Genomic DNA, 24,674 nt, shown 5'->3' on the forward strand with positions numbered 1-24,674 from the left:
AACAGGTACATGGATAAACAAACTCGATATATACATACAATGGAACACTACTCAGCAATGAAAAGGTATGAACTACTGATATACAGTGCAACATGGACCTCACAATTTTCTGAAAGCCATACAAATGTACATACTATGATTCTATTTATAGAAAATTCTAGAAAATGCAAACTAATCTATAGTAACATAAGGGAGATAAGTGCTTGCCTGGGGATGGGTGTCAGGCAGGTGTCAGGTAGGGGCAAGAGAAAGTATTGCAAAGGGCAATGAGGAAACTTTTAGAGGTGATAGATATATTCATTAGCTTGACTTTGATTTTGATTTTATGGGAGTGCATATGTATGTTGGAACTTCATGAAAAGTTTAAATATGTACAGTCTATGTCAATACACTGTAAAAGGTGCAGATTCTGATTCAGTAGGTTTGGGGTGGGGCCAAGGGTCTGCATTTTTAACAAGCTCCAAGGTGATGCTGATGCTATTTCCATACCATGTTCTGAGTGGCAAAGCTCTGAGTCTTTATTTTGTCATACATATATATCACTTGAGAACACAATAGATTCATATAGCAGGTATCATACAGGATAGTACAGACAGAATATTTCCAACATTGAAGAAAGTTCTATTGGATGTTGGAGTCAAGATTGTTGAATACGTTGGTAACCATTAATCTTGCCATACCTATTAATTATCTCCCAGCAACAACCTGTCTTTGTTTCCACGCTGTCAGGCTGAATGCCCTCTCTTCATAAAATGTTGCTGGAATCCTGTTCGTATATTGCTTACGTTTCATTTTACCATGTTCTTCATTCTGACTTATATTAGAGTTGGAATAAAGTTAAAAGAATAGAAAATTCAACTGGAGGCAGATTTTAGTTCAATTTAAGGAGGAGCTTCCTAACAACTTAGACCTGTCTAAAAATCCCACTTTCTAACATGACTCCCTCACCATCCAGAACATTCATGTTTCAGGGCTCCTGTGGTACTCAGGATTGCGCACAGGTTCAAGAAGCTCAGGGTGGCCTCTACGACTAAGATGCATGACATGAATAAATCAGAACTTCTCTAGGAATATACTTTCATCTCTAAAATGAGGGGGTTAAACAAGATTATTTCTTCTGATTTTCGCATTCCATATTCTTCTACTTACTTCAGAGTAAAGATGGCATGAAGCCAGAAAGAACTTTAGCTTCTTAGCTCTGGATAAAGAGTGGGTCTCTGTGTCCAAAGTGATTAGGAAAGTTTTTTAGTCAGTCAGTGCCAACCTTTGTATGGTTTATCCCAGGGATTGGCAAACTTTCTGTAAAGGGCCAGATAGTACACATTTTTGTCTTTTCAGGCCATGTGATCTCTGGCACACATACTTAACTCTTCTCTTGTAATGGGAAAGCAGTCATAGATGATATGTAAGTGAATGGGTGTGATTAGATTTGGCCCACAGTTAGTTTGTTGACTCCTGGTTTAATTCAAAATACCTATTTTTCTAACCACCTCAAGTTAGGCTGAGAGATCATGGGAAAAACACACTTTATTGATGTAAGTTTATTAACTCCAGGTACATAATATAATTGGTCTTTCATATCTAAAGATAACAATCTAACCAGTTATCATAATTTCAGGTTATACATACCTTAAGTTAATGAACTAGATTTATAAAAGATATAAAAATATTTCAAGGGCTTGGGAAGATGTGGTCATGAGACTTCATTGTAAGGAGGGATATAGGATATGCTAGAGATTTTTCAAACCTACAAAGGACATTTCAAAATTTCCACTGTTAATAAAGTTCTCGCTTAATCAACATTTTATCTTCATTCATCAGAAGCCTTAAGTAGAGCAGCTTTCTTCTTATACTTGTCTCCAATCTCTCTAATATTGTCCAAGAGATCTTCAGACGTGTATTCTTCATACTCTCTATCAGCTTTAGCAATCTGCTCCTCAAGATGTTTCTAGTGGAAACAATTGTTAATGTAAAAACATTAATTTCTTTTAAAGTGTTTAATTGTGAAATCTACAAATAAGAGCATAACATTTTTAAGAACATGAATAAAAATAATACTCTTGCATCCACCTAGTAGGCTCCTTTTGTGCCCTTTCCTAATCTTATACCCTCTTTTCTCCCAGACACAACCATTCTCCTGAAAGGTACTTTTCTTTATACTTTTACTACACACACACAGATTAAATATATAAACGATATACTAGTTTAGTGGTACCTGGTTTTAACCTTCATGTTTATTGAACGATATTAAATGTAATGTGTTATGACTTGGTTTTTTTTCCACACAGAATTTTGAGATTCATTCATGTTAATGCATATAGCTATAGTTTATTCATATACTGCTATATAACATTCTGTTGAATGAATATACCAAGATTTACTTATCCATTTTACTGTTAATGAATTTTTGTTTGTTCCCAGGTGTGGCAGGCTGACTCCTCAAAGGTGTCCATGTCCTGATCACCAGAACCTGTGAATATGCTATCTTACATGGTAAATGGAACTTTAAAGATGTGACTGAGTAAAGGATTTTGAGAAAAGGAGATTATTCTGCATTATCCTGGTGGGTCCAATGTACAACGGTCTTTGTAAGAGGGAATCAGCAGTGTGGGAGTCAGAGAGAGAAGACATAAGGACAAAAGAGAGCTCAGAAAGGACAGACGATGCTGTGTTGCTGGCTTTGAAGATGGAGGAAGAGGCTGCAACCCAAGGGCTGCAGGTGACCTCTGGAAGGTGGAAAAGGCAAGGAACTGGATTCCTCCCTAGACCCTCTAGAAGGAGTGCAGCCCGGAGGGACCATTTTAGACTTCTGACCTCCAGCAATGTAATCACTCAAATCATTTTCTGGTCTGTGGTTCAGATGAACAATACTTGTTAAAAAAGGATCCATGATAAAGAAGATGTGGCACATATATACAATGGAATATTACTCAGCCATAAAAAGAAATGAAACTGAGTTATTTGTAATGAGGTGGATAGACCTGGAGTCTGTCATACAGAGTGAAGTAAGTCAGAAGGAGAAAAACAAATACCATATGCTAACACATATATATGGAATCTAAGAAAAAAAAATGTCATGAAGAGATTAGTGGTAGGACGGGAATAAAACACAGAAAAAAAAAAAAAAAAAAAAAAGGATCCATGAAAGGTTACAGAGCCACTAAGTGGTTGAACTAGGAAGAAGCGGGTAGAACCTAGGTTTTCTGATGTAGTATTTATTCCAGGATGCTTTTCTTAGTTCTTACCACTAAGCAGAGAAAAGTACTGGCAAGCAAGCAGCAGTTCATGTCATTCAGGAGAGATGAGGGGATATAAGATCAAATGTTCTGTTTTCAAATAAATGAAAGCCTATTAATGTGATATTATGAGCTTTTTTTTCCCTTAAACAATTCACAACTGGGAATACATTATCTCCTAATAAATTACCAAGGAATTTTAGATTTAGCAATTTATTTCAGTTTTGGGGCTCTGTATAGCAGGTTGGAGGAACAGTTTTATTGTTAAACTTTCAAGCTATGTGAAAGGTGGAGCTAAGGTAAACTTCATGTTTCTGAAATACTTTTTTCTGTGTTTATATGAAATTAACAGACAGGAATGTTAAAAAGAAACAACCGGGACTTCCCTGGTGGCGCAGTGGTTAAGAATCCGCCTGCCAATGCAGGGGACACAGGTTCATTCCCTGGTCTGGGAAGATCCCACATGCTGCATAGCAACTAATCCTGTGTGCCATGAATACTGAGCCTGTGCTCTGCAACAAGAGAAGCCACTGCAACGAGAAGCCCGCGCACTGCAATGAAGAGTAGCCCCCACTCGCTGCAACTAGAGAAAGCCTGCACAGCAACGAAGACCCAACACAGCCAAAAATAAATAAATCAATAAATAAAAAGTCCATAAATATATTTAAAAAAACTTATAAAAAAACAAACAACAGGCTCTAAATGGAGTCCCTTGAGCTAAGCCTATGTCACTAAAAGGGACTTAATACTTAATCTAATTGCAGTTTCAACCTTCCCCAGGAACATAATCTTTACTGGTCCTTTTGGAATTTCCTGGTCAGCATCAGTGAGGTAATCTGCCTAATAAAAACCTTGTATTCCATAAAGGGAGGTGACCTTGCCACCTTGCCTGAAATAATCCATTTAAAATTTATGACTTCTTTGTCCCCCACCACCCCCTACCCTGCCTTTAAAAACCTTTTCTTTTCTGTAGCTCCTTGGAGCTCCTTTCTATTTGCTAGATAGGATGCTGCCCTAAACATGAATCACTGAACAAAGCCAATTTGATCTTCAGATGTACTAGTTGAATTTTTCTAACAGTTTTGGTTGCAGCAACGGGATCCAAAGTGAACTTCTGATAGGGTCTCAGGGACAATGAGAAATGCAGGTGTGGTACCCGTGAAGCCTTTGGTTCACTGTCTTTCTCACTGTTTCTGAGGGCCGTGGGTAAGTTCCTCTCAGTTCTGAACTCTGCTCTATTTGTGTCAAGGCTCCAGATATAATTGGCTTTCCACACATTTCCTATTTGACTGGAAACTCCAGCCCTTGATTCTGCCCCAAGAATCTATTCACATGGGAACTGTTAGTGGCAGTTCCAAGTTCCCATTTATGTGGAGCCCCTGTCTGCAATCCCACTTGTTGAGGTTTGCTGGCTCAATCCTTTTCCCACCTCCCAGGTGACACACTGGAAACTGTTAGTGTTACCAGCTGGAGTAGGACACGGTCCAACTTAAGAAGCAACTGGTTCTGGAATCGGACTGGGTCTGATTTAGGTGGACTGGGTCCAGTGTGAGGCCTCAGATGAATAAAATTTTGTTTTAAGCAAAGGCTATTACTTATAATGGTGATCTTGGAAGAACTGCCCACCCCCCCCCAAAAAAAACCCCCTGCAAAAACAAATAAAAAACCCAAACAAAATATCCCTCAAAACTTAAACTAACAAATAAAAAACCAAATAAATAGAAATAAAAATAAGATCCTTAAAATCAAAAGAGTTAATTACACTACCTTCAGGCATACCTGCTTATGGTCTCAGAAGCTATAAATATCTATAAAGATGGGCAAAATTTTACTGAAGACAGCCTGGAATTTTGTGTCTTGAGGACTTGGCTTGGTGACCATCAGATTGCGAGCCCCAAAATATGGCCTGCCTGACAGAAATGTGGGCTGCATTGCATTTGTGGCCAGGGTCCTACCAAACTGCCACCAGCCCTTGAGGAAAGTACAGTGGCCATCATGAGGAAAGTTCCAATTAGAAAGATAATTTAAGAAGTGCACTTAAAAAGTACGCAAAAGCCTCTAAAAAGCTTCAAAATTGCAAAATAGTTCATTGAAAGATTTGTTACAAAAGGCTAATGAAAAAGACATAAGAGGCACCTAAAACAAAAGACTAGAAGACTGACATAACTCCTGCTGCTGCCCTTTATCCTCCTTTACTTGAGTATTCATTTAGTAATCCTCTCTCTTTCTACTCTGAAGAGACTTATAAAACCATAAACAAAAGTCGCCAAGTGAAAGGCCCTACAGATGCAACCACGTCTGCCTTCAAGAGAGGGCCCCCATATGGGCCCCTCCCAGAGCTGACAGAAGTCAGGGATTTTCTGGTAAACTGCTACATTACTTCCTTGAACAGCCAAGGGAAATGAAAATACTTTAAAACCCCACTCCGAGTCTGCAGATGAGATCCTGGGAAAATCGGCAGAAGCTTCCTAAGGGTAAGAATTCTTACTATAGTCAGATCTCCTGGACCTCTGTCTGTAGTACCCAGTAGAGAGAGGAATATAAAATATCTTTTGCACCATTTTTGGGGATGCCTCTTAATTACAAAATTAATATACAGAAATCTATTGCATTTCTATACACTAATAATGAACTATCACAAAGAGGAATTTGGGAAACAATGCCATTTACCATTGCATTAAAAAGAATAAAATAGCTAGGGATAAACCTACCTAAGGAGGTAAAAGACCTATACTCAGAAAACTATTAGACACTGATGAAAGAAACTGAAGATGACACAAATAGTTGGAAAGATATACCATGTTCTTGGATTAGAAGAATATTGTTAAAATGACCATATTACCCAAGGCAATCTACAGATTCAGTGCAATCCCTATCAGACTATCAATTGCGTTTTTCATAGACCTAGAACAAATAATTTAAAAATTTGTATAGAAACACAAAAGACCTCAAATAGCCAAAAAAAATCTTGAGAAAGAACAGAGCTGTAGTTATCATGTTCCCTGACATCAGATTACACTACAAAGATACAGTAATCAAAACGGTATGGTACTAGCACAAGAACAGACACATAGATCAATGGAACAGATAGAGAGCCCAGAAATAAACCCATGTACTTATGGTCAATTAATCTATGACAAAGGAAGTAAGAATATAGACTGGAGAAAAGATGGTCTCTTCATTAAGTGGTGCTGGGAAAACTGGGCAGCTACATGTAAAAGAACGATATTAAAACATTTTAACACCATATATTCAATACAAAAATAAACTCAAAATGGGATTAAATACCTAAATGGATGACTGGAAACCATAAAACTCCTAGAAGAAAACATAACCAGTACACTCTTTGACATTGGTCTTAACAATATTTTTTTGGATCTGTCTTCTCAGGCAAGGAAAACAAAAGCAAAAATAAACAAATGGGGCCCAATTAAACTTAAAAGATTTTGCACAGCAAAGGAAACCATTAACAAAACAAAAAGACAACCTACTGAATGGGAGAAAATATTTCCAAATGATATGGCCAATAAGGGGTTAATACCCAACACAGATAAACAGCTCATACAACTCAACATTCAAAAAAAAAAACACACAAAAACCCTGATTTAAAAATGGGCAGAAGACTGGGATAGACAGATGTCCAAAGAAGACATGCAGATGGCCAACAGGCACATGAAAAGATCCTCAACATCGCTAATTATCAGATAAATGCAAATAGAAACCAGAATGAGCTATCATCTCACACCTGTCAGAATGGCTATCATCAAAAAGACCACAAATAACAAATGTTGGTGAGGATGTGGAGAAAAGAGCACCCTTGAACACTGCTGGTGAGAATGAAAATTGGTACAGTTACTGTGGAAACAGTATGGAGGTTCCTCAAAAAACTAAAAATAAAACTACCCTGAAATGCAGCAATTCCATTACTGGGTATATATGTGAAGAAAACAAAAACACTGATTTGAAAAGATACACGCAACCCAATTTTTGTAGCAGCATTATCTAAAATAGCCAAGATATGGACACAACCTAGGTGTCCATCAACATATGAATGGATAAAAAAGACATTTACACACACACACACACACACACACACACACACACACACACACCAGAATACTACTCACTCATAAAAAGAAATGAAATTTTGCCATTTGCAACAACATGGATGGACTTGGATGGTATTATGCTTAGTGAAATGTCAGACAGAAAAAGACAAATACTATATGATATCACTTATATGTGGAACCTAAAAAATAAAACGAACTGGTGAATCTAACAAAAAAAAGAAACAGACTCACAGATATAGAGAACAAACTACTGGTTACCAGTGGGGAGAGGGACAAGATGGGGTAGGGGATTTAGAGTTACATACTACTACATATAAATTAAATAAGCTGCAAGGATATATTATACAGTACAGGGAATACAGCCAATATTTATAATAACTATAAGTGGAGTACAACCTTTAAAAATTGTATCACTATGTTGTACACCTGAAACATATAATAAATCAACTATACCTCAATTGAAAAAAAAGAAAAACCTTGTTAAAGAATTTATCGGTGGATCCTTTGATGTCGTTTAAGTTGCAACCCAATTCCTTGAGGAATTGAGAGCAACTGTCCTAATCATACAAATCTTTGCAAAAGTAGAAATGCAGCTCTAGGGGCAGTTCAAAGTTCACCTGTTCCTTTTTACCAATCCCCTAACCTCCCCTATTTATCTTCAAAGGCTTGTTAGTTGCATTCTTTCCTTGTGCCTTGGAGATGTAAATGTTAAAATACAAAGTTCAGGGAGGTAAATTTTTTTTTTTTTTTTTTTTTTTTTGCAGTATGCGGGCTTCTCACTGCTGTGGCCTCTCCTGTTGCGGAGCACAGGCCCTGGATCCGGATCCGCAGGCTCAGCGGCCATGGCTCACGGGCCCAGCTGCTCCGCGGCATGTGGGATCCTCCCGGACCGGGCACGAACCTGTGTCCCCTGCATCGGCAGGCGGACTTCCAACCACTGCACCACCAGGGAAGTCCGGTAATTCTTTTTTAATTAAAAAATAAAAAAAAATTTTCTTTGGCCGTGCTGCGCAGCATGCAGGATTTTAGTTCCTGGACCAGGGATCGAACCCATGCCCCCTGCATTGGAAGCAAGGAGTACTAACCACTGGACTGCCAGGGAATTCCCAGGGAGGTAATTCTTGTCATTAAACAAACAAACAAGGGGGAAAGGTCATTTCAAACATGGGTAAATGAGAAATCTTAATGTATGGAAGTTATGAGGTCTCTGTGTCTGTCTGTATGTTCATGTGTGTTTACATATGTGCTATAGATGTGTGGTGTCTTCTATCTTCAGATGGTATTACCAAAAATTTGTAGAAAAGCTGTATTTAACTGGCCTAAAGAAAATTAAGCCCTTATATGAGTTATATATTCATAAAATTCCTAAAAATTATAAAAATTAACCCAAATGCTTTTCATAATCTTTATGATCTAAATAGTCTTTAGTAAATAAAAGCTAGTTTAAATTTGTTGGTTTAATTAAAAGAGGCATGTCTTTGGAGTTATCAGCATTAAGTACAAAACTTTTTTCCTACCTGGGTTTACCAATCAAATAAGTTCATGTTATCTCTGTTACAAAATTTGTTAGCCAGAGAAACAACTTAGGATGATGACTGACATTGTCCAATGACGCTTTTACTTTTTTATTTATTATTTTGGCTGTACCACGTGGCATGAGGGATCTTAGTTCCCCGACCAGGGATCCAACCCATGCCCCTGCAGTGGAAGCTCAGGGTCTTAACCACTGGACCGCCAGGGAAGTCCCCTCTAATGACGTTTTGGATGAACTTTTTAAATAGTTCCCCAAATCTTTTTGGTAACCTGAAATTTTAAAATTTTGCTAAGTTAAGTTAAATGATGAATTAAGTTAAACTTACTGAATATTCAGATCATTTCCAAATAGAATAAAATACTGGAAAATTAATTACTGAACATAGATTTATCTACTGTTGGCTTCATTTTGTAAGCAGATAAAGTAGGGGGGCCCCAGAGAAAGAAAATCAGGCATGGCTTTCTTGACATAAGAGAAACCATTTTTGGCCGAAGTCATTTTGTGATCTAAGCCTGGCCACAATGCTTGCCCTTGAACAGGTCTCAGTAGTTAATGATCTTAAAGGAACAAAAGAATGCAGAAACAAATTGTTATCAGACAAGAGAAATAACAATAGCAAAGGTATTTTATCTGTTGCAAAGACTTCCAGTTCTGTTTCAATGTGGAACATTGGCCTGAAGTGCTCAACCTCCAGATCAACTGGAACCTAAGGGACGATGATGTTGACCTTTTCTGACACTTGTGGCTTGAAGCAAGTAAAGCCTGGACTCTGTGGACTGCCCAAGCCCCTTCATGAATATGTATGTACCCTTAGCTTAAAACTTCCCCAATTTTGCTGTTTGGGGAGACACTGCTTTGGGAAAGATCCCTGGTGTTCTCCTTACTTGTTGCAAGTAATCATAAATCCTTCCTTCCCCCAGTCTTGGGCTTGGTTGTGTCTTTTGGCTCGACACCCACCAACAGGCAAACCCAATTTGAGGTAACACTTTTACAGAAAAACTAAAGATATTTGGGTCTATTGGTAAACATGTCCAGTGCCACACATAGAGAAATTTACTATGAGAAAATATGCATTTTTAGAAATTATAAAAAGCATTTATAAATTGGTCAAGCCACAGAATACCGGTGTGAGTCCACAATTGCTTACTTCTTACTTTCCACCAGCAATTAAGGTTTTTAAGGGTTAAAAATTCTAATATATATGTAATTAAAGTTACTAGAAATAAAAAGATAGCTATAGAAGGTTTATAGAAAAGGAATCTTGTGAAAGGAATTTATGCATGATCAAACTGGGAAAGACTGATTGAATTTATTATAAGGATTTAAAAAATAAGCTTTAAAATCAGTAGTGTACTTATATAAAATTAAAACTTAAATTTCTGGGGCTTCCCTGGTGGTGCAGTGGTTAAGAGTCCGCCTGACAATGCCGGGGAAATGGGTTCAAGCCCTGGTCCAGGAAGATCCCACATGCCGTGGAGCAACTAAGTCCACGTGCCACAACTACTGAGCCTGCGTGCCACAACTACTTAAGCCCATGCGCCTAGAGCCTGTGCTCTGCAACAAGAGAAGCCACCGCGATGAGAACACCACGCACCACAACAAAGAGTAGCCCCCGCTCACTGCAACCAGAGAAAGCCCGTGCGCAGCAGCGAAGACCCAATGCAGCCAAAAATAAAATAAATAAAATTAAAAAAAAAAACAAAAAAAAACCCCTTAAATTTCTTTCATCTGTTAAAAGAACAAAAATTTCTTGGACTATTGGTCTGCTTCTAGTAAGTGATCCAAAGGTTTTTCTTGATCTTTTAAGCAATCTGCCAAGAAAAGAAAGATTTTGTGTCTTGTCAAAATAATTTCCTGTGTTTCATGTTTTTTAAATCAGTTCTTTGATTACTTAAGAAAACTGAGTCTTCCATATTAAAACAGCTATGGTTTTGTTTGTTTGTTTGTTTTGGCAACTATATAACTTTCTGCATTTGTCTTCTAAGACTCTGTCACTATGGTTAGATAAATAACTTAAGTATTGTTTCACAGTGACCTGTCTGACAAAGTATTTTAAAACCTTTTGATAAGGAAATTTCCTTGTCAATTCCATTATAATAAACTCTTTTTAAATTTTTAACAATGGGCATTTAAAAAAAGTCTCTGCGGGGCTTCCCTGGTGGCGCAGTGGTTGAGAATCCGCCTGCTGATGCAGGGGACACGGGTTCATGCCCTGGTCCGGGAAGATCCCATATGCCGCGGAGCGGCTGGGCCCGTGAGCCGTGGCCGCTGAGCCTGCGCGTCCGGAGCCTGTGCTCCACAGCGGGAGAGGCCACAACAGTGAGAGGCCCGCATACCGCAAAAAATAAAAATAAAACACACATTAAAAAAGTCTCTGTCATTTCAGACAGTTATTGTTTTCCTCAGATGCTTTTGTAAAAGTGTTCCTACAAAAGTGTTTCATCTTCAAGAAGATTCATGGAAAGGACTTTTGAGAGGTACAGGTTTCTGATAACTTTGAAGATCATAAAAATGAACTGTGTAAGAATTTCGAGAATTAATGGAAATACAAGATTTAAGCAGAACAAGAATTAATGACATGGGACTGAATGAACTGAGGAGGATGATTAAAATTTTTATGACTTTTTGTTTTAAAACATTGCTGGTTTCTTAATTTTTTTGTTTTTCCAGATTTAAAGAAACCTTTTCTCTTAAGCCATTTATGACTTACAGCAATTGGTAAAGTATACCTGTGTAAACTAAGATGAAACATTTACTTTTTCTCCCTACCTGAACACTCCAGAATTCAGAAACTCTTAAATATTCTTTTCATGGGAATGTAATTATTTGCATAAGGTCAATATGAATCTGTTCTTCTTGTAACAGGATACGACTGGAAACATTGGCTATATTACCAAGGCTTTAACTGGATTGTCTTATTTGACAGAGATGTACATAGACTCAGATGGGATGAGACAGTTTTACGGAATTAAGTTTGACTTTATGGAGCCAATAAAGCCCCTTGAAAACTTGACTTGGTACGTTGCTTACAAGGTTCCAGCAAAGCAGTCTTAAAAAGAACTTACATGGTCAATCACTATTCTTGCTGCGCTTCTGTAAATAACCAAGCCAAATTTAATGCAGACAAATTAGTTTTACTGTGATTACCCATGGAAAAAATAAACAGGGATAACTGTAGAGAGAAAAGTTATGCCTGCACCTTTGTGGATATTAGATTCCAGTCCTGTTAATTGTCTTTGAGGTTTTGTCACATATCTGTAAATTGGACTGGATCCTAAATTCTTCTAGCTCCTCAAATATTTGGTTACAACCCTCCAAACTAACATTTCCAAATGTCTCCTACACTTCTAATTTAGAATCAGTAATAACAAAGACTGCCTTGAATTTCCTTGGACGAGAATTATAACAGATCCTCCTCACTACCCAGATGGCAGCCAAATTTCAGGGATGTGAATCTCAGATATACATCTCCAGCTGAAGAAGGCTCCACCTGACATCTGGTCCTATATAAACGCTGGAGACCTCCAAATCAAATTGATAGGAAGAGAAGCAGATGACACTATGGTAGAATGCTTCCTCCCAAGATGCTGGATCAAGATTCATGCTTTAACTAAACATGAAACCCTTTCTTCTCTTTCTTTCCTTTATTCTGGCATTGCCCTGAAAAGATAATGCCATTATCTGTATCTCCCAGGTCACTGTTCAGGGGGGTAACATTTCAAACTGCTGGATCGGTCATTAAAAAAACAAAACACTCTGATAGGTTCATGATGCAAGAGATCCCTGGTCTGTTTCTTCATTTCTGGTTAACAACCCCAAACTTGGGGAATTTGGCGTCCAGGCTCTATACAAAGTGACACAAGGCGAGGGTAACCAGAATAAAGCTGCCTGTGTGTTCTACAGATCCTTAAAATTTTACTGGTCTCAATGGCTGTCACATTTCCAGTACTGAGCCACAGATTCAAATGGGAATTACCAGGAGGGATTCATGACTCGGGATTTGATTCCTCTGAGAGAACCCTACCTTCCCTGGGTAGGAGTAACTGCAATTGAGGATATAATCAGGAACCTCTCGTTAACTCTTGAAAGCATTATGGAATTTGCTGCTAAAGCAACTGCCCAACAAAAATCCTTAGACTCTTTGGCTGAAGTTGTTCTTGATAACAGGATAGTCCTTGATTACATTTTAGCTGAGCCAGGAACTGTTTGCTGTGGCCAACGCCACCTGCTACACCTGGATTACCACTTCTGCGGAAGTTGAAACTCAGTTAACATAAGATCACTGAGGAAGCCACTTGGCTTAAAAAGGCGACTCCTTCAGTGGGGTCTTTCTTTGACTTATTTGGTTTCGATTGGTTTGGGTTTTGGGGACCATGGCTCCAAAGTGCACTTCAAACACTGGGGATTATCTTGCTTATTATAATCATAATGGTCTCCCCAGTGCGTTGCATTCTCTTAAAAGCTTTAAATGCATGTTTGCAGCTGCTAACCAACAAGCAAATTATTTCCCTAAGACTGGAAAATCAGTAAAGAAGCAAAGAGAATGATCAAATCAAGAACTGTGAACTTGGAGCTGCGATCTGTGAATATTACATGTATTAAGCAAGAACAACATGACCTATGAATACCACACAAAGCATCAACAAAAACTGCAAGCAATAGTTGAGAGTGGTGCTAACGCCTTAAATTTTGATCACGTCTCTCTCAGACAAGCTGAGAGTGTGATCAAAAGGGGGGAACTGTTAAAAAGAAACAACAGGCCCCAAATTGAGTCACTCGTGCTAAATCCATGTCACCAAACTAGGACTTGATACCTAACCTAATTGCAGTTTCAACCTACCCCAGGACTGTAATCTTAACTGGTCCTTCTGGAATTTCCTGGTCAGCACCAGTGAGGTAATCTGTCTAATAGAATCTTTGTCCCACAAAGGGAGGTGACCTTGCCACCTTGCCTGAAATAATCCTTTTTAAATTTATGACTTCTTTGTCCCACTCCCCCTCTGCCTTTGAAAACCTTTTCCTTTCTGTACTCCTTGGAGCTCCTTTCTATTTGCTAGATGGGATGCTGCCCGACACATGAATCACTGAATAAAGCCAATTTGATCTTCAAATTTATTCAGCTGAATCTTGCTTTGTAACAGGAAAAATATTTGTTATTAACACATGCTGTTTCATCTTAATCATAATCAAATCTTAAATGTACTAATATGTTTTCAGTATGTAGAATATGGCCTGGCACAACATCATTATATACTGTTGATGTAATAAATATCATTGTATGCTGTTTATGCAAATAAAACAGATTATTTTTTATTAAGGGCTTGTACCTTAAGCAACAAGAAGAGTAACTTAATAATTAAGTGACAGAGTTGCACAACCCTCACCACAATCTTTGTGCCCATCTGCCCTTATTCCCACCCCAGCTCCTGGCAACCACAAATCTACTTTCCACCTCTGTGGATTTGCCTTTTCGGAACATTTTACATTATTTAGTCATAAATATGTAGACTTTCACATCTTTCACTGAGCATAATGTTTTTGACGTTCGTTCATGCTGTAGCATGCGTAAGTGCTTCTTTCCTTTTATTGCTGAATCATATTCCAATATACGGGTATATCATACACCAGTTAATAAATATTTGGGTTGTTTCCACTTTTTGGCTATTATGAATAATGTGGCTATGAACATTTGTCTACAAGTCTTTGTATGGACATATATTTTCATTCCTTTTTGTGGGTTGATACCTAGGAGTGGAACTGCTGGGTTGTATAGTAAACCTATATAAAACAGATCCCTTTACAAAATGCACACTGCTATACAAAAGTCTTCTGATAAATTTTTACTAGATCATATTTTCCACAGAAATAAAATTTATCATTTAATTTCTGTAGAAACAAAACAGAAATACATAAAAGTTTTAAAAAGCTTTCTTAGAATGTAGGAAAGACCTTCACACACTTACCTCTACAGACCCTACGTGTGTAGCAACCATCTCTAAAAGACGCTGCAAGTTATTTCCCACTTTTCGCCTTTCTTCAGTTGTGGTCTGCACAACTAGTTGGCATCTGTAGGATAAAAACTCTTGTTTGAATTGTCTAGGACAAAACCTAATATATCAGTTCTAGCTAGCTCACTTCTTTTTATATTCAATAAAACCAGGCTGTGATTGGTATAGGTGCTGCTTGCCCAGTGTATCATTCACAAAGGTCCAGTTCACAATCATTAAAACAGAAATAAAAACATTTTCAAAGATCCCATGCAAGCAACAGCACAAAACCGCACCAAAACCTCATGCTTTAATATACAAAGCTTGGGAGCAAACTGTTTACCTGAGTCTCTAAAAGGATTGTAAACTTAATCAGGGACAAGACATTAAATACATATGAATGAGGAAATAGGAGTCTTAGGCATTCAAATTTAAATTAAAAACAAAGACTATACGCTAAAGATACCTTCAACTGAGTTTTCTGTCCCTAGGCTACAAATAAGGAAACAAAGAGGTGTGATTTTCTTAAGGATTATACTTCCAACCTCAAAGAAAGATTATTTTGTAGTTTTTTTGAGGGCCCCTTAACACTTAAAAAAAAAAGTGTATTTTAATATAAATTAACATAGAGCCTATGGGTTAACTATTCAGTCCTCTTCTGACTGAAAAGATAATAGGGGGGCAATAGCTGTAACGGTAGCAGAATGTCTTTATCTAGGGAAAGTATCTCAAGTGTCTCAAGCTGTTCTGCTTAAGTTCTACTCATCACTCCCTCTCCCCCAAATAGCTCTATAATATAAATTAAAGCAAATAAACTTAGGCCTAGTTTTATATAAATGTTAAGTAATTAAACTGAAAATAAACATTACAAATCTTGGCGAGATGAACTTACTCCCGCTGAATAGCATCTAACTCATTCATAGCTTCACTGAGGCCCTCGTTAACTGCACTCTCCAGCAGGTGCTTGTGTTTCTCCAAGGACTCCAGCTCATTGGCACATTTTTTGTCCTCTTCCTCAGCTTCCTATCAGGATAAAGTCATGGTTAATTTTTTTCAGTATTCACATTCTATACACTCCAGGAGGATTTAAAAAAATTTATGTAAAGCATTTAAAAAAATCAGGTTGCACCATCATTTGTATTCGCAGGATGCTTACTGCTTTACATTGTAAGAGACTTTTAAAACGGTCTTTTGGAAATTTTATACTGTAAACATAAATGTGACCTTTTCAATAGGCCTATACAGAATTCATTTAGCAGTAATTTCAAGTCTGTACTACAGGAAATACACTGAATCACAAATGCAAGTATAAAACATTAATGGAATACTAAACATGTTCTATGGTAAAATACCTGAATTCCAGAAAAAAGTCCTTTAGAAAAACAAAATTAAAAAAATAACTCATTAAAATAAACTTTGGATGAGAAGATTAAACTAAAGACAAGTTATAGGATATAGCTTAAAAATTTCAGTTTGATGTCAGAATAGATGCCTAGTCCGTTAACCATGACATGGCTTTGGATAACCTAAACAAACTGGCAAAGTTCTTACCTTAACTTTTTGTTGGTGAAGATCATCCAGCTTTTGAACTTCTTCTTTCAGAGTTCGTACACTTCTCCTGCTTTCTGTGATCATTGTATTTAACTTGAGGAATAAAACTTTGGTTGAGAAATCATAACTACACATCAAAAAAATTTTAATAAGTTATAAAACTTTTATGTTATCCATCAACTACTGATCCATGTTATTTTTTCTAGTTCTCGTGGACTCTTACCTTTTATTTGTCCTATAAATTTATTATTTCCCAAAGAGAAGTTACTTTCAAGAAGACATGTTTTTTAATACATAATATTTAAATGCAGAGTGGTATAGTAGGGCATTAGTTAGGAATAAAAAAATCTGGCCTAATTCTCACTAAAATAAAGATACCAATATCTGTTTTTCCACTAGTAGCTGTGGGAGTACTTTTTAAGATCTCATATATATTATACAAGTATTACATATAATTAATATTCTTATGTTAACTTAATAAATATAAATTGTTTTGCTCTCTAGTTTTGAAGTCTCACTTTACTTAGATTTTATCTACTTGAGTTAGTTATCTAGCTTTCATTTGTGTGTTCACTTTCTGGGATGTTAAAGAGAACTATTTATATTGATTTTGTTTGATAATATTTGCTAATTGGTTATAGTCAATGCATTCTTCCAAAGAGTAATAAAGTAACTACATTTAATCTTGTTCAAGCTTGAGCTTTAAGATCTGCTGAAACCAAACTGGGGGAAAAAAATGTGTTTCTAAAAAAAAAAAAAAGAAAAAAGTGTTTCTGAAGTTCATTTCCTGTTGACAAGTGCTGATTCCAGTTGATATTGGTAATTAATAGAGAATGTTTTTCAGCTAGATCAAGATGATAATATTTCCAACAGGAAACAGAAAATAGTTGACATCTTTCTTTAAAAGGATGATTCTACACATACATAAGTTAAAAAAAATATGTTTTGGGAAAAATTTAGTGCAATTATTGTTATTTGGCAAAAGATAGGATGGTAAAATGACCAAACTTATTAAAGAAACCTGCACATAGTACTTTTTTTTTCCCCTTTTCTTTTCTTGAGTGTAGTACTTCTCATTCAGTCATCCAAAGTCCCTTGTAAGGGACATTCCTTTCTTATTTACAAGAAGAGAAGAGTGGGCTGGAAAGAATGCTGTTTACTCAGGATCACACAACTAGCATACGCCCAGAACTCAAAACTCACTCCAAGTTTTTTTCTAATACCACTTGTCTTTCACATTTTAAAGACCAGAGCTACTGAAGCTATAAACTTTGCTTCCAGTCTAAAGATAGGCTACTTCTGAAGTGAACAAACTGTTTCATTAAAATCATCTGCAGTAAGACCAATCAACACCCAAATAATCAGAACTTCCACTAGGCCCTCCTGGTTGATCAAATGTGTTGTTTACTTTTATCTGAGCAGCTCTACTTTCCATGTCAGCTTTACTAAAGTTACATCAATTAATTAAACATTTTTTTCCCCGACTACAAAAGTACACATTTCCACTGTGGTAAACAGGGGAAGCATTAAAGAAAATAACAATCACCAATAATTCCGCAATCCCTAAGACCTATTAAGATTTGGCTTCCTCCCTCCCTCCCTTCCTTCTTTCCTTCCTCTCTTTCCAAATTTCCTTCCCTCTTTCCCTCCCTCTCTTCTTTCTTAGCTCTCAAGTTGCTTATAAGCAAAGAAGATACAATTAATTAATTAGATGATTTTTTTCTTCTATAATCGAGATGACAGAAGCCACTAGACTGACTCCAATCAACCAGCCAACCAGCATGAGACCTTTCCTTCTTCCTTCTAGTCATTTTCAGGATGCAGGGCACACATTTTCTTCATGAAGAGAAGTAACCCCTCCAGTTCTTCTCTGGATCTCATGCCTTTTTATTTCTTCACAACCAGACTCAAATCCATCAATGCCTTTCGTTCCTAATTTTTTAAACTTTACCCTCTTTCCATGAACTCTCTCCCTCGTCATTAAAACCAAACAAACCCCTCCCATAAACAAACAAACTACACACAAAAAACCAAAAATCTTTCCCACACACCACTTTCCAGCTACTGTTCCATCTCCCTTCCTTAGAGTCAAACATTTGCAATAGATTTGTAGTAGTCCCTGAAGAATTACCTTTTCGGATTATAGTATCTTCCTCTTTTACCATTCAAACTCCACCAGTAGTATGCTTTCTGGCTCTTCTGGTTCATGAAGTTGCTCTTGCAAATGTCATGAGGAACATATTTATGGCTAAAGCCAACACGCACCTTTCAGACTTAATTTGAGTAACATTTGTAGTTACTGATCACTCCCTACTGAAACCTTCTTCCTTGGTTTCTAAGACCATGGAAACTCCTGGTTTCCTCTTTAAGTCTTGGGAGGTCTTTCTAATTCTTTCTTATAGATTTCTCTTTCTCTGCTTGTACTTTGGATTGGATGTTCTCCTAGTATTCTCACCTTGGCTGTATTCTCATTCGCTCACTTAGGAGAGCTCTCTCTCTTTCTCACACCTGGGGAATCTCCTGGCTGTAATTACATGTATGCTAAAAATATCTATCTGTATCTATATTATTTCCAAACCCCAACTGCTTACTGGACATTCTCTGCTTTGATGTCCCAGAGACCTGAAACAGCATATCCCAGCCTGAAATTCTCTGTTCTACAAACTTCTTTGTATTCTTTATCAAGGTTTTAGGACACCACCACTGACAAAGAATCTCTCTTTGACCAAACTACTCAGGATCTTCTGAACTCTCTTCTCAATTAGGCTGACTTTCGGGCGTTCATGTTTGTCTCTGTATTATCCAATTTTAAGCAAGAATCCTGCTAAGTCACTTTAACCAGACTCTCCCATCCCGAATAACTGATCAGGCTCCTCAGCCTCTACCACGCCCCAGGTGATGACTGATCACCTTGGCCTGCCTTCAGCAAGAAACCTGCTAGGTTGGTTTAGCCAGGATCCCCCCTTACCCTGATATTTCCTCTCAGTAATTTTCTATCCACTGATCCCCACTCTGCTCCTTGGCTATAAATTCCCACTTTTTTTTGCTGTATTTGGAATGAGCCTAGCCTACTACAAAATCCCACTGTAAAAGCCCCCCTTGAATAAAGTCTGCCTTACCACCACTAACAAGTGTCATAAATAATTTTTCTTTAATACCATATACCAAAGCTGGACACCTGGACATTCTTAATTTCTCACTCTTCCTTAACCTTCACATCCAAGTGGACCACTAAATTATGCTGTTTCAATTTTTATTTTTGGCCGCGCTGTGCAGCTTGTGGGATTTTTAGTTCCCCGACCAGGGATCGAACCCCGGGCCCTCAGCAGTGAGAGCGAGGAGTTCTAACCACCGGACCACCAGGGAATTCCCTGTTGTTTCAATCTTTAAATCTCTTTTCTCCATCCTCACTGCAATAGCGTTGGTTTGAATCCTTATGGCTCAGGATACTGTTAGATCTCTTGTGTGTCTCTAGTCTCATGCACCTCTAACCTGTTCTTCAAAATGTCAACACTGTGAGCTTACTATGATACACAGCTTTTATTCCCTTGTTTAAAAACCTTCAATGGTCCCTGCTACCTATAGAATAAAAATTCAACCAGTAAGCAAGAACAAGTAAGTCTCTTCAGAATTAGGTTTTTGTTTCTCCAGGCTTCTCCTCTATCCTATTGATACTTAAACTCATGGTAATACTTTTTTTTTTTTCATGGTAATTCTTTAACATGCCATGCTCTTTGGTCTCTGGGCCTTCAGCAGTAAGGATGTGTGTGTATCCTTTCATGTATCCACTGGCCAACTCCTTCTTGTTATTCATCACTCAGCTCACCTACCACTTCCTTCAGAAAGAACCTTGTGCTTATCTTTGGTGTATTATAAGAATCCACAGCATGCTGTATTTACACTCCAAAAGTATTATGATGAAAGTGATTGTTTTCTTTTTTTTTTTTTTTCTGCGGTACGCGGGCCTCTCACTGTCGTGGCCCCTCCCGTTGCGGAGCACAGGCTCCGACGTGCAGGCTCAGCGGCCATGGCTCACAGGCCCAGCCGCTCCGCGGCACGTGGGATCCTCCCCGACCGGGGCGCGAACCCGGTTCCCCTGCATCGGCAGGCGGACGCGCAACCACTGCGCCACCAGGGAAGCCCTAGTGATTGTTTTCATGTCCACCTTTCCACACAAAATAAGAATTCACAAAGGCAGATATTATATTACCAACACTGATTACAGTACAGGCATGTATAGCAGACTCTTAAAAAAGTTTGCTAAACAAATTTCAATTGCTAATATTTAATTTAAACTTTACACTTTATTCATAAGTATGATTGGTTTAATATTCTTCTTTTGTGATAATCTTCGTTAGGTTGCGGTATGAGGGTTACACTCGCCTTATAAATTCCCTCTGTATTTATAGTGTATCCATTTCTCATTTTGTTTTTTCCTGCTTTTTCTTGAATGGTTTTGGCAATTATTTTAAAGTACTTATCAGATTGATTAGTTTTGTTATTTTAATCTATTAATTTCTGTTTAACCTTTACTATTTCAAATGCTATTTTACCTTATGCCATCTTAACTTGGTTAAACTACTTGTCAAATTAAAAAAAAGTTTTAGTTTTTAGTCTCAAGCATATGATGTCACTGATCACTCCCTTTTGTCCAGTTTTACTGAGATATAATTGACGTATAACATTGCATAGGGGGCTTCCCTGGTGGCGCAGTGGTTGCGAGTCCACCTGCTGATGCAGGGGACACGGGTTCGTGCCCTGGTCCGGGAGGATCCCGCATGCCGTGGAGCAGCTGGGCCCGTGAGCCATGGCCGCTGAGCCTGCGCCTCCGGAGCCTGTGCTCCGCAACGGGAGAGGCCACAACAGTGAGAGGCCCGCACACCACAAAAACAAAAACAAAACAAAACAAAAAAAACATTGCATAGGTTTAAGATGTACAGCAAGATGATTTGATATATGTATATATTGTGAAATATTTATCACAAAAAGATTAGTTAGAATCACTCCTTTCTTGAAAAGTCTTCCCTACTTTGCCTTTTATAGCATATCCTCTTCTGATTATTCTTCAACTATTCTGTCTACTTCTTCTAAGTGCTTTTCCTACAATTTCCTTCTTTGGCCAATCCTTTGCCACTTTCTTCTACAATTCTCCCTAAGAAATATCACCCACATCACTGGCTTCAACAATCACATATATACTAGAGACCCTAAAATCTGTACTTTCAGATCCAATATCTCTTTTATGTTCTGAATCTATTGCTTCAACTTCCTTTTGGTTTTCTGTGGCTTATGGACAGCAAGCTCATCTCTCAAGCTGTCCCGGCTACTCCCAGAATTAGGTTTTCCTCCTCTAAGTTGCCCACCCCAGAAAAATGGAAATCACTGTTGATCCTTCTTTCTCTCCTAGCTTTCTTTCTTTCTTTTTTAAGTTTTTGGCCTGGCTGCACAGCATATGGGATGTTAGTTCCCTGACCAGGGATCGAACCCGCGCCCCTTGCAGTGGAAGCGCAGAGTCTTAACCGCTGGACTGCCAGGGAAGTCCCCTCTCCTAGCTTTCATTCGGCCACGAAATGCTTGGGTCCTACCTCCTTAACAATTCTTAAACCTGTCCCCGTCTTCATTTTCTATTCTAATACTATGGTTTAACCTCTTAATTTCAGTTCCTCTCTACTAAGTCATTTTTTTCTATGCCCAAAGGAGTTTTGCAAAAAAAATGCAACTCTGATTAGCATAATTGCATATATTGGTCTTCTCCAAATGGGCTTTATATTTCATATAAACTTTAGTTATATTTATCTTTGGAACATTAATATGGGGTCTAGCCTATTGTAGGCATTTCATAATTGCCTTCCCACCCTGCCCAAATTTTCCTGCCTATAGCCTTTAAAAAGTTTCAAGTCAGGGACTTCCCTGGTGGCGCAGTGTTTAAGAATCCACCTGTTGGGGCTTCCCTGGTGCTGCAGTGGTTAAGAATCCGCCTGCCAATGCAAGGGCCATAGGCTCGGGCCCTGGTCCAGGAAGATCCCACATGCCACAGAGCAACTAAGCCCATATGCCACAACTACTGAGCTCACGCACCACAATTACTGAAGCCCATGCACCTAGAGCCCATGCTCTGCAACAAGAAGCCACTGCAATGAGAAGCCCGCACACTGCAACTAAGAGTAGCCCCCACTTGCCGCAACTAGAGAAAGCCCGCATGCAGCAATGAAGACCCAACGCAGCCAAAAATAAATTAAAAATAAATTAAAAAAAAAAAAAACAAAGAGGAAGCCATACAAGGCTAAATTCCTTTAAAAAAAAAAAAAAAGAATCCACTTGCCAATGCAGGGGACACGGGTTCGATCCCTGGATCCCTGGTCTGGGAAGATCCCATGTGCCATGGAGCAACTAAGCCTGTGTGCCACAACTTCTGAGCCTGTGCTCTAGAGCCCACGAGCCACAACTACTGAGCCCACGTGCCACAACTACTGAAGCCCATGCACCTAGAGCCCATGTGCCACAACTACTGAGCCCATGCGCCTAGAGCCTGTGCTCCTCAACAGGAGAAGCCACCTCAACGAGAAGCCTGCGCACTGCAACGAAGAGTAGCCCCTGCTTGCCACAACTAGAGAAAGCCCGCGCACAGCAATGAAGACCCAATGCACCCAAAAAAAAATAAAAAAGTTTCAAGTCCGTTGAAAATATGTTTCAGTCAAGAGGTTCCTATGCTTGAAATTCACACCTTTTTGAGAGTCTTCAGGTTTATTGCCCATTCCAATCAGAGAGAAATTGAACTGAAGCAGGCTAAAGGAAGACTTTACCTCAAACAACCATCACCCCTGGGGAACACCTGTTAAAGCAGTCCGAATTCCTATCTTCTTTCCATACTGTGATGTTACAGAACCCACAGATTTGTAGAAACACCAAATTATTGTAACAATACTATCATGAAACTCTTCTCTTATCTAACAACATTTTCTGTTTGTGGGAGATGTGAAAAAATTCTTTCTAATACAAAATTGCTTTAAAAGTTATCTGTGAAACGCATAGATTTTATTTCCAGATGAGAGAAAATAAATGTTTCTATTCTCAAAAAAGACAGGATTTCTTTTATATCTTGAAATCTGTTAGCCAGAACACAATAGTTTTTGAAAAGCTGAATTAGCTAGGGGTTTCCTTTAACTGTTTGGTGTTATATAAATAATACCTTTTGTTTGCATTTGAGAAGTTTTTTAAACTTTTCTTAATCAACTATAACAGTGTTCACTCTAAAGGTTATTGAATATAATAGTATTCTTTCTCAGGTATACTGGTGATATTATGTTGCAAGTATCTCAGAAGCAGGAATTTTCTGAAACTACTTTTGGAAGTAGACTTTTATAGGCATTTAAAGTTGAATCTCCCTGAATTCTATGGTTCTGAAAAATCTGGTAAATGGAGTCTCTTAATGTATCATAGTTAGCTTCTAATTGCAAATGATAACATACTTACTTTTAAGGTAGCCTCCTCAATTCCCTTTTACTATAAAAAGGAATATTACTAAAGTATCTTAAGTTAAAGGAGGCAATTCTCTGTTAGAGAAAAAAAGCAAGCTTTACTGTTTCATATCACTTCATCATCAATGATATGGGAAGCTAAGAATGTTTAAGTAACTTAAAAAGTTACTTCAAGTGTTTCTAGGTCAAGGGTATACCTGACTCTCATTTTGCATAATATTTTATTAAAAATTCATTCCATATCAATCAGAAAACACAAAATGTTATGTTTGTTTATAATGACTCTATTTCATTACTTACTTGTTCTAAAGTATCCTCTAACCCCATCTTTTTATTTAGAGCCTTATTAGTTTCTTCTTCAGTTTGGTTCAAGAGTTCTTTGAGTGGTACCTATAAAATACATAGGAATGTGGGTTACATATGACATATGTAATTACAAAATTTCTCTCATGAGGCATTTCTAGAGAAAAAAGTGAAGCCATGGTATCTTTAATCTAATACACCATCAGTCAGAAAATAAAACAAAAAAATTTTTAATGCAATTTCTATAACTATAGAATGTAACTTGCTTTTGGTTTTGAGTAATTGTAAAATCCTAGATTTGTTTCTCTACTCTGGAAATTCACTGTTATTATTTAAACATTCTATAAGTACACTTAGTTTAACTGAAGTACGCTTGAAAACAACTTATATGTAGGTTTTATTTTTATGCTATGTTCTCTAGATGCATCATTTTTCTCTTAATCCTTTTCAATTATTTAGTCTTACAACTATCTGCTTATATTTCTTCTTTATTTTTACTTATTTATTCTTTTGGC

The 24,674-nt window shown here is 37.8% G+C and overlaps 1 protein-coding gene across 1 annotated transcript in view; it reads right to left on the reverse strand.

Moving 5' to 3' along the window:
• Window positions 1-353: 353 nt before the first annotated feature.
• Window positions 354-24,674, reverse strand: part of NDC80 (NDC80 kinetochore complex component) — a 64,386-nt gene continuing 40,065 nt past the window's right edge. Inside the window, exons 13-17 of the mRNA XM_024121066.3 lie at window positions 24,157-24,246; window positions 16,379-16,471; window positions 15,720-15,850; window positions 14,804-14,906; window positions 354-1,948 (exon numbers count right to left, since the gene is read on the reverse strand). Coding sequence (XP_023976834.1) covers window positions 1,811-1,948; window positions 14,804-14,906; window positions 15,720-15,850; window positions 16,379-16,471; window positions 24,157-24,246 — 555 coding nt within the window. The 3' untranslated portion in view covers window positions 354-1,810. The remainder of the gene's footprint in view (window positions 1,949-14,803; window positions 14,907-15,719; window positions 15,851-16,378; window positions 16,472-24,156; window positions 24,247-24,674) is intronic.

Source organism: Physeter macrocephalus, chromosome 19 (assembly GCF_002837175.3).
Source record: "Physeter macrocephalus isolate SW-GA chromosome 19, ASM283717v5, whole genome shotgun sequence".
Lineage (NCBI taxonomy): Eukaryota > Metazoa > Chordata > Mammalia > Artiodactyla > Physeteridae > Physeter > Physeter macrocephalus.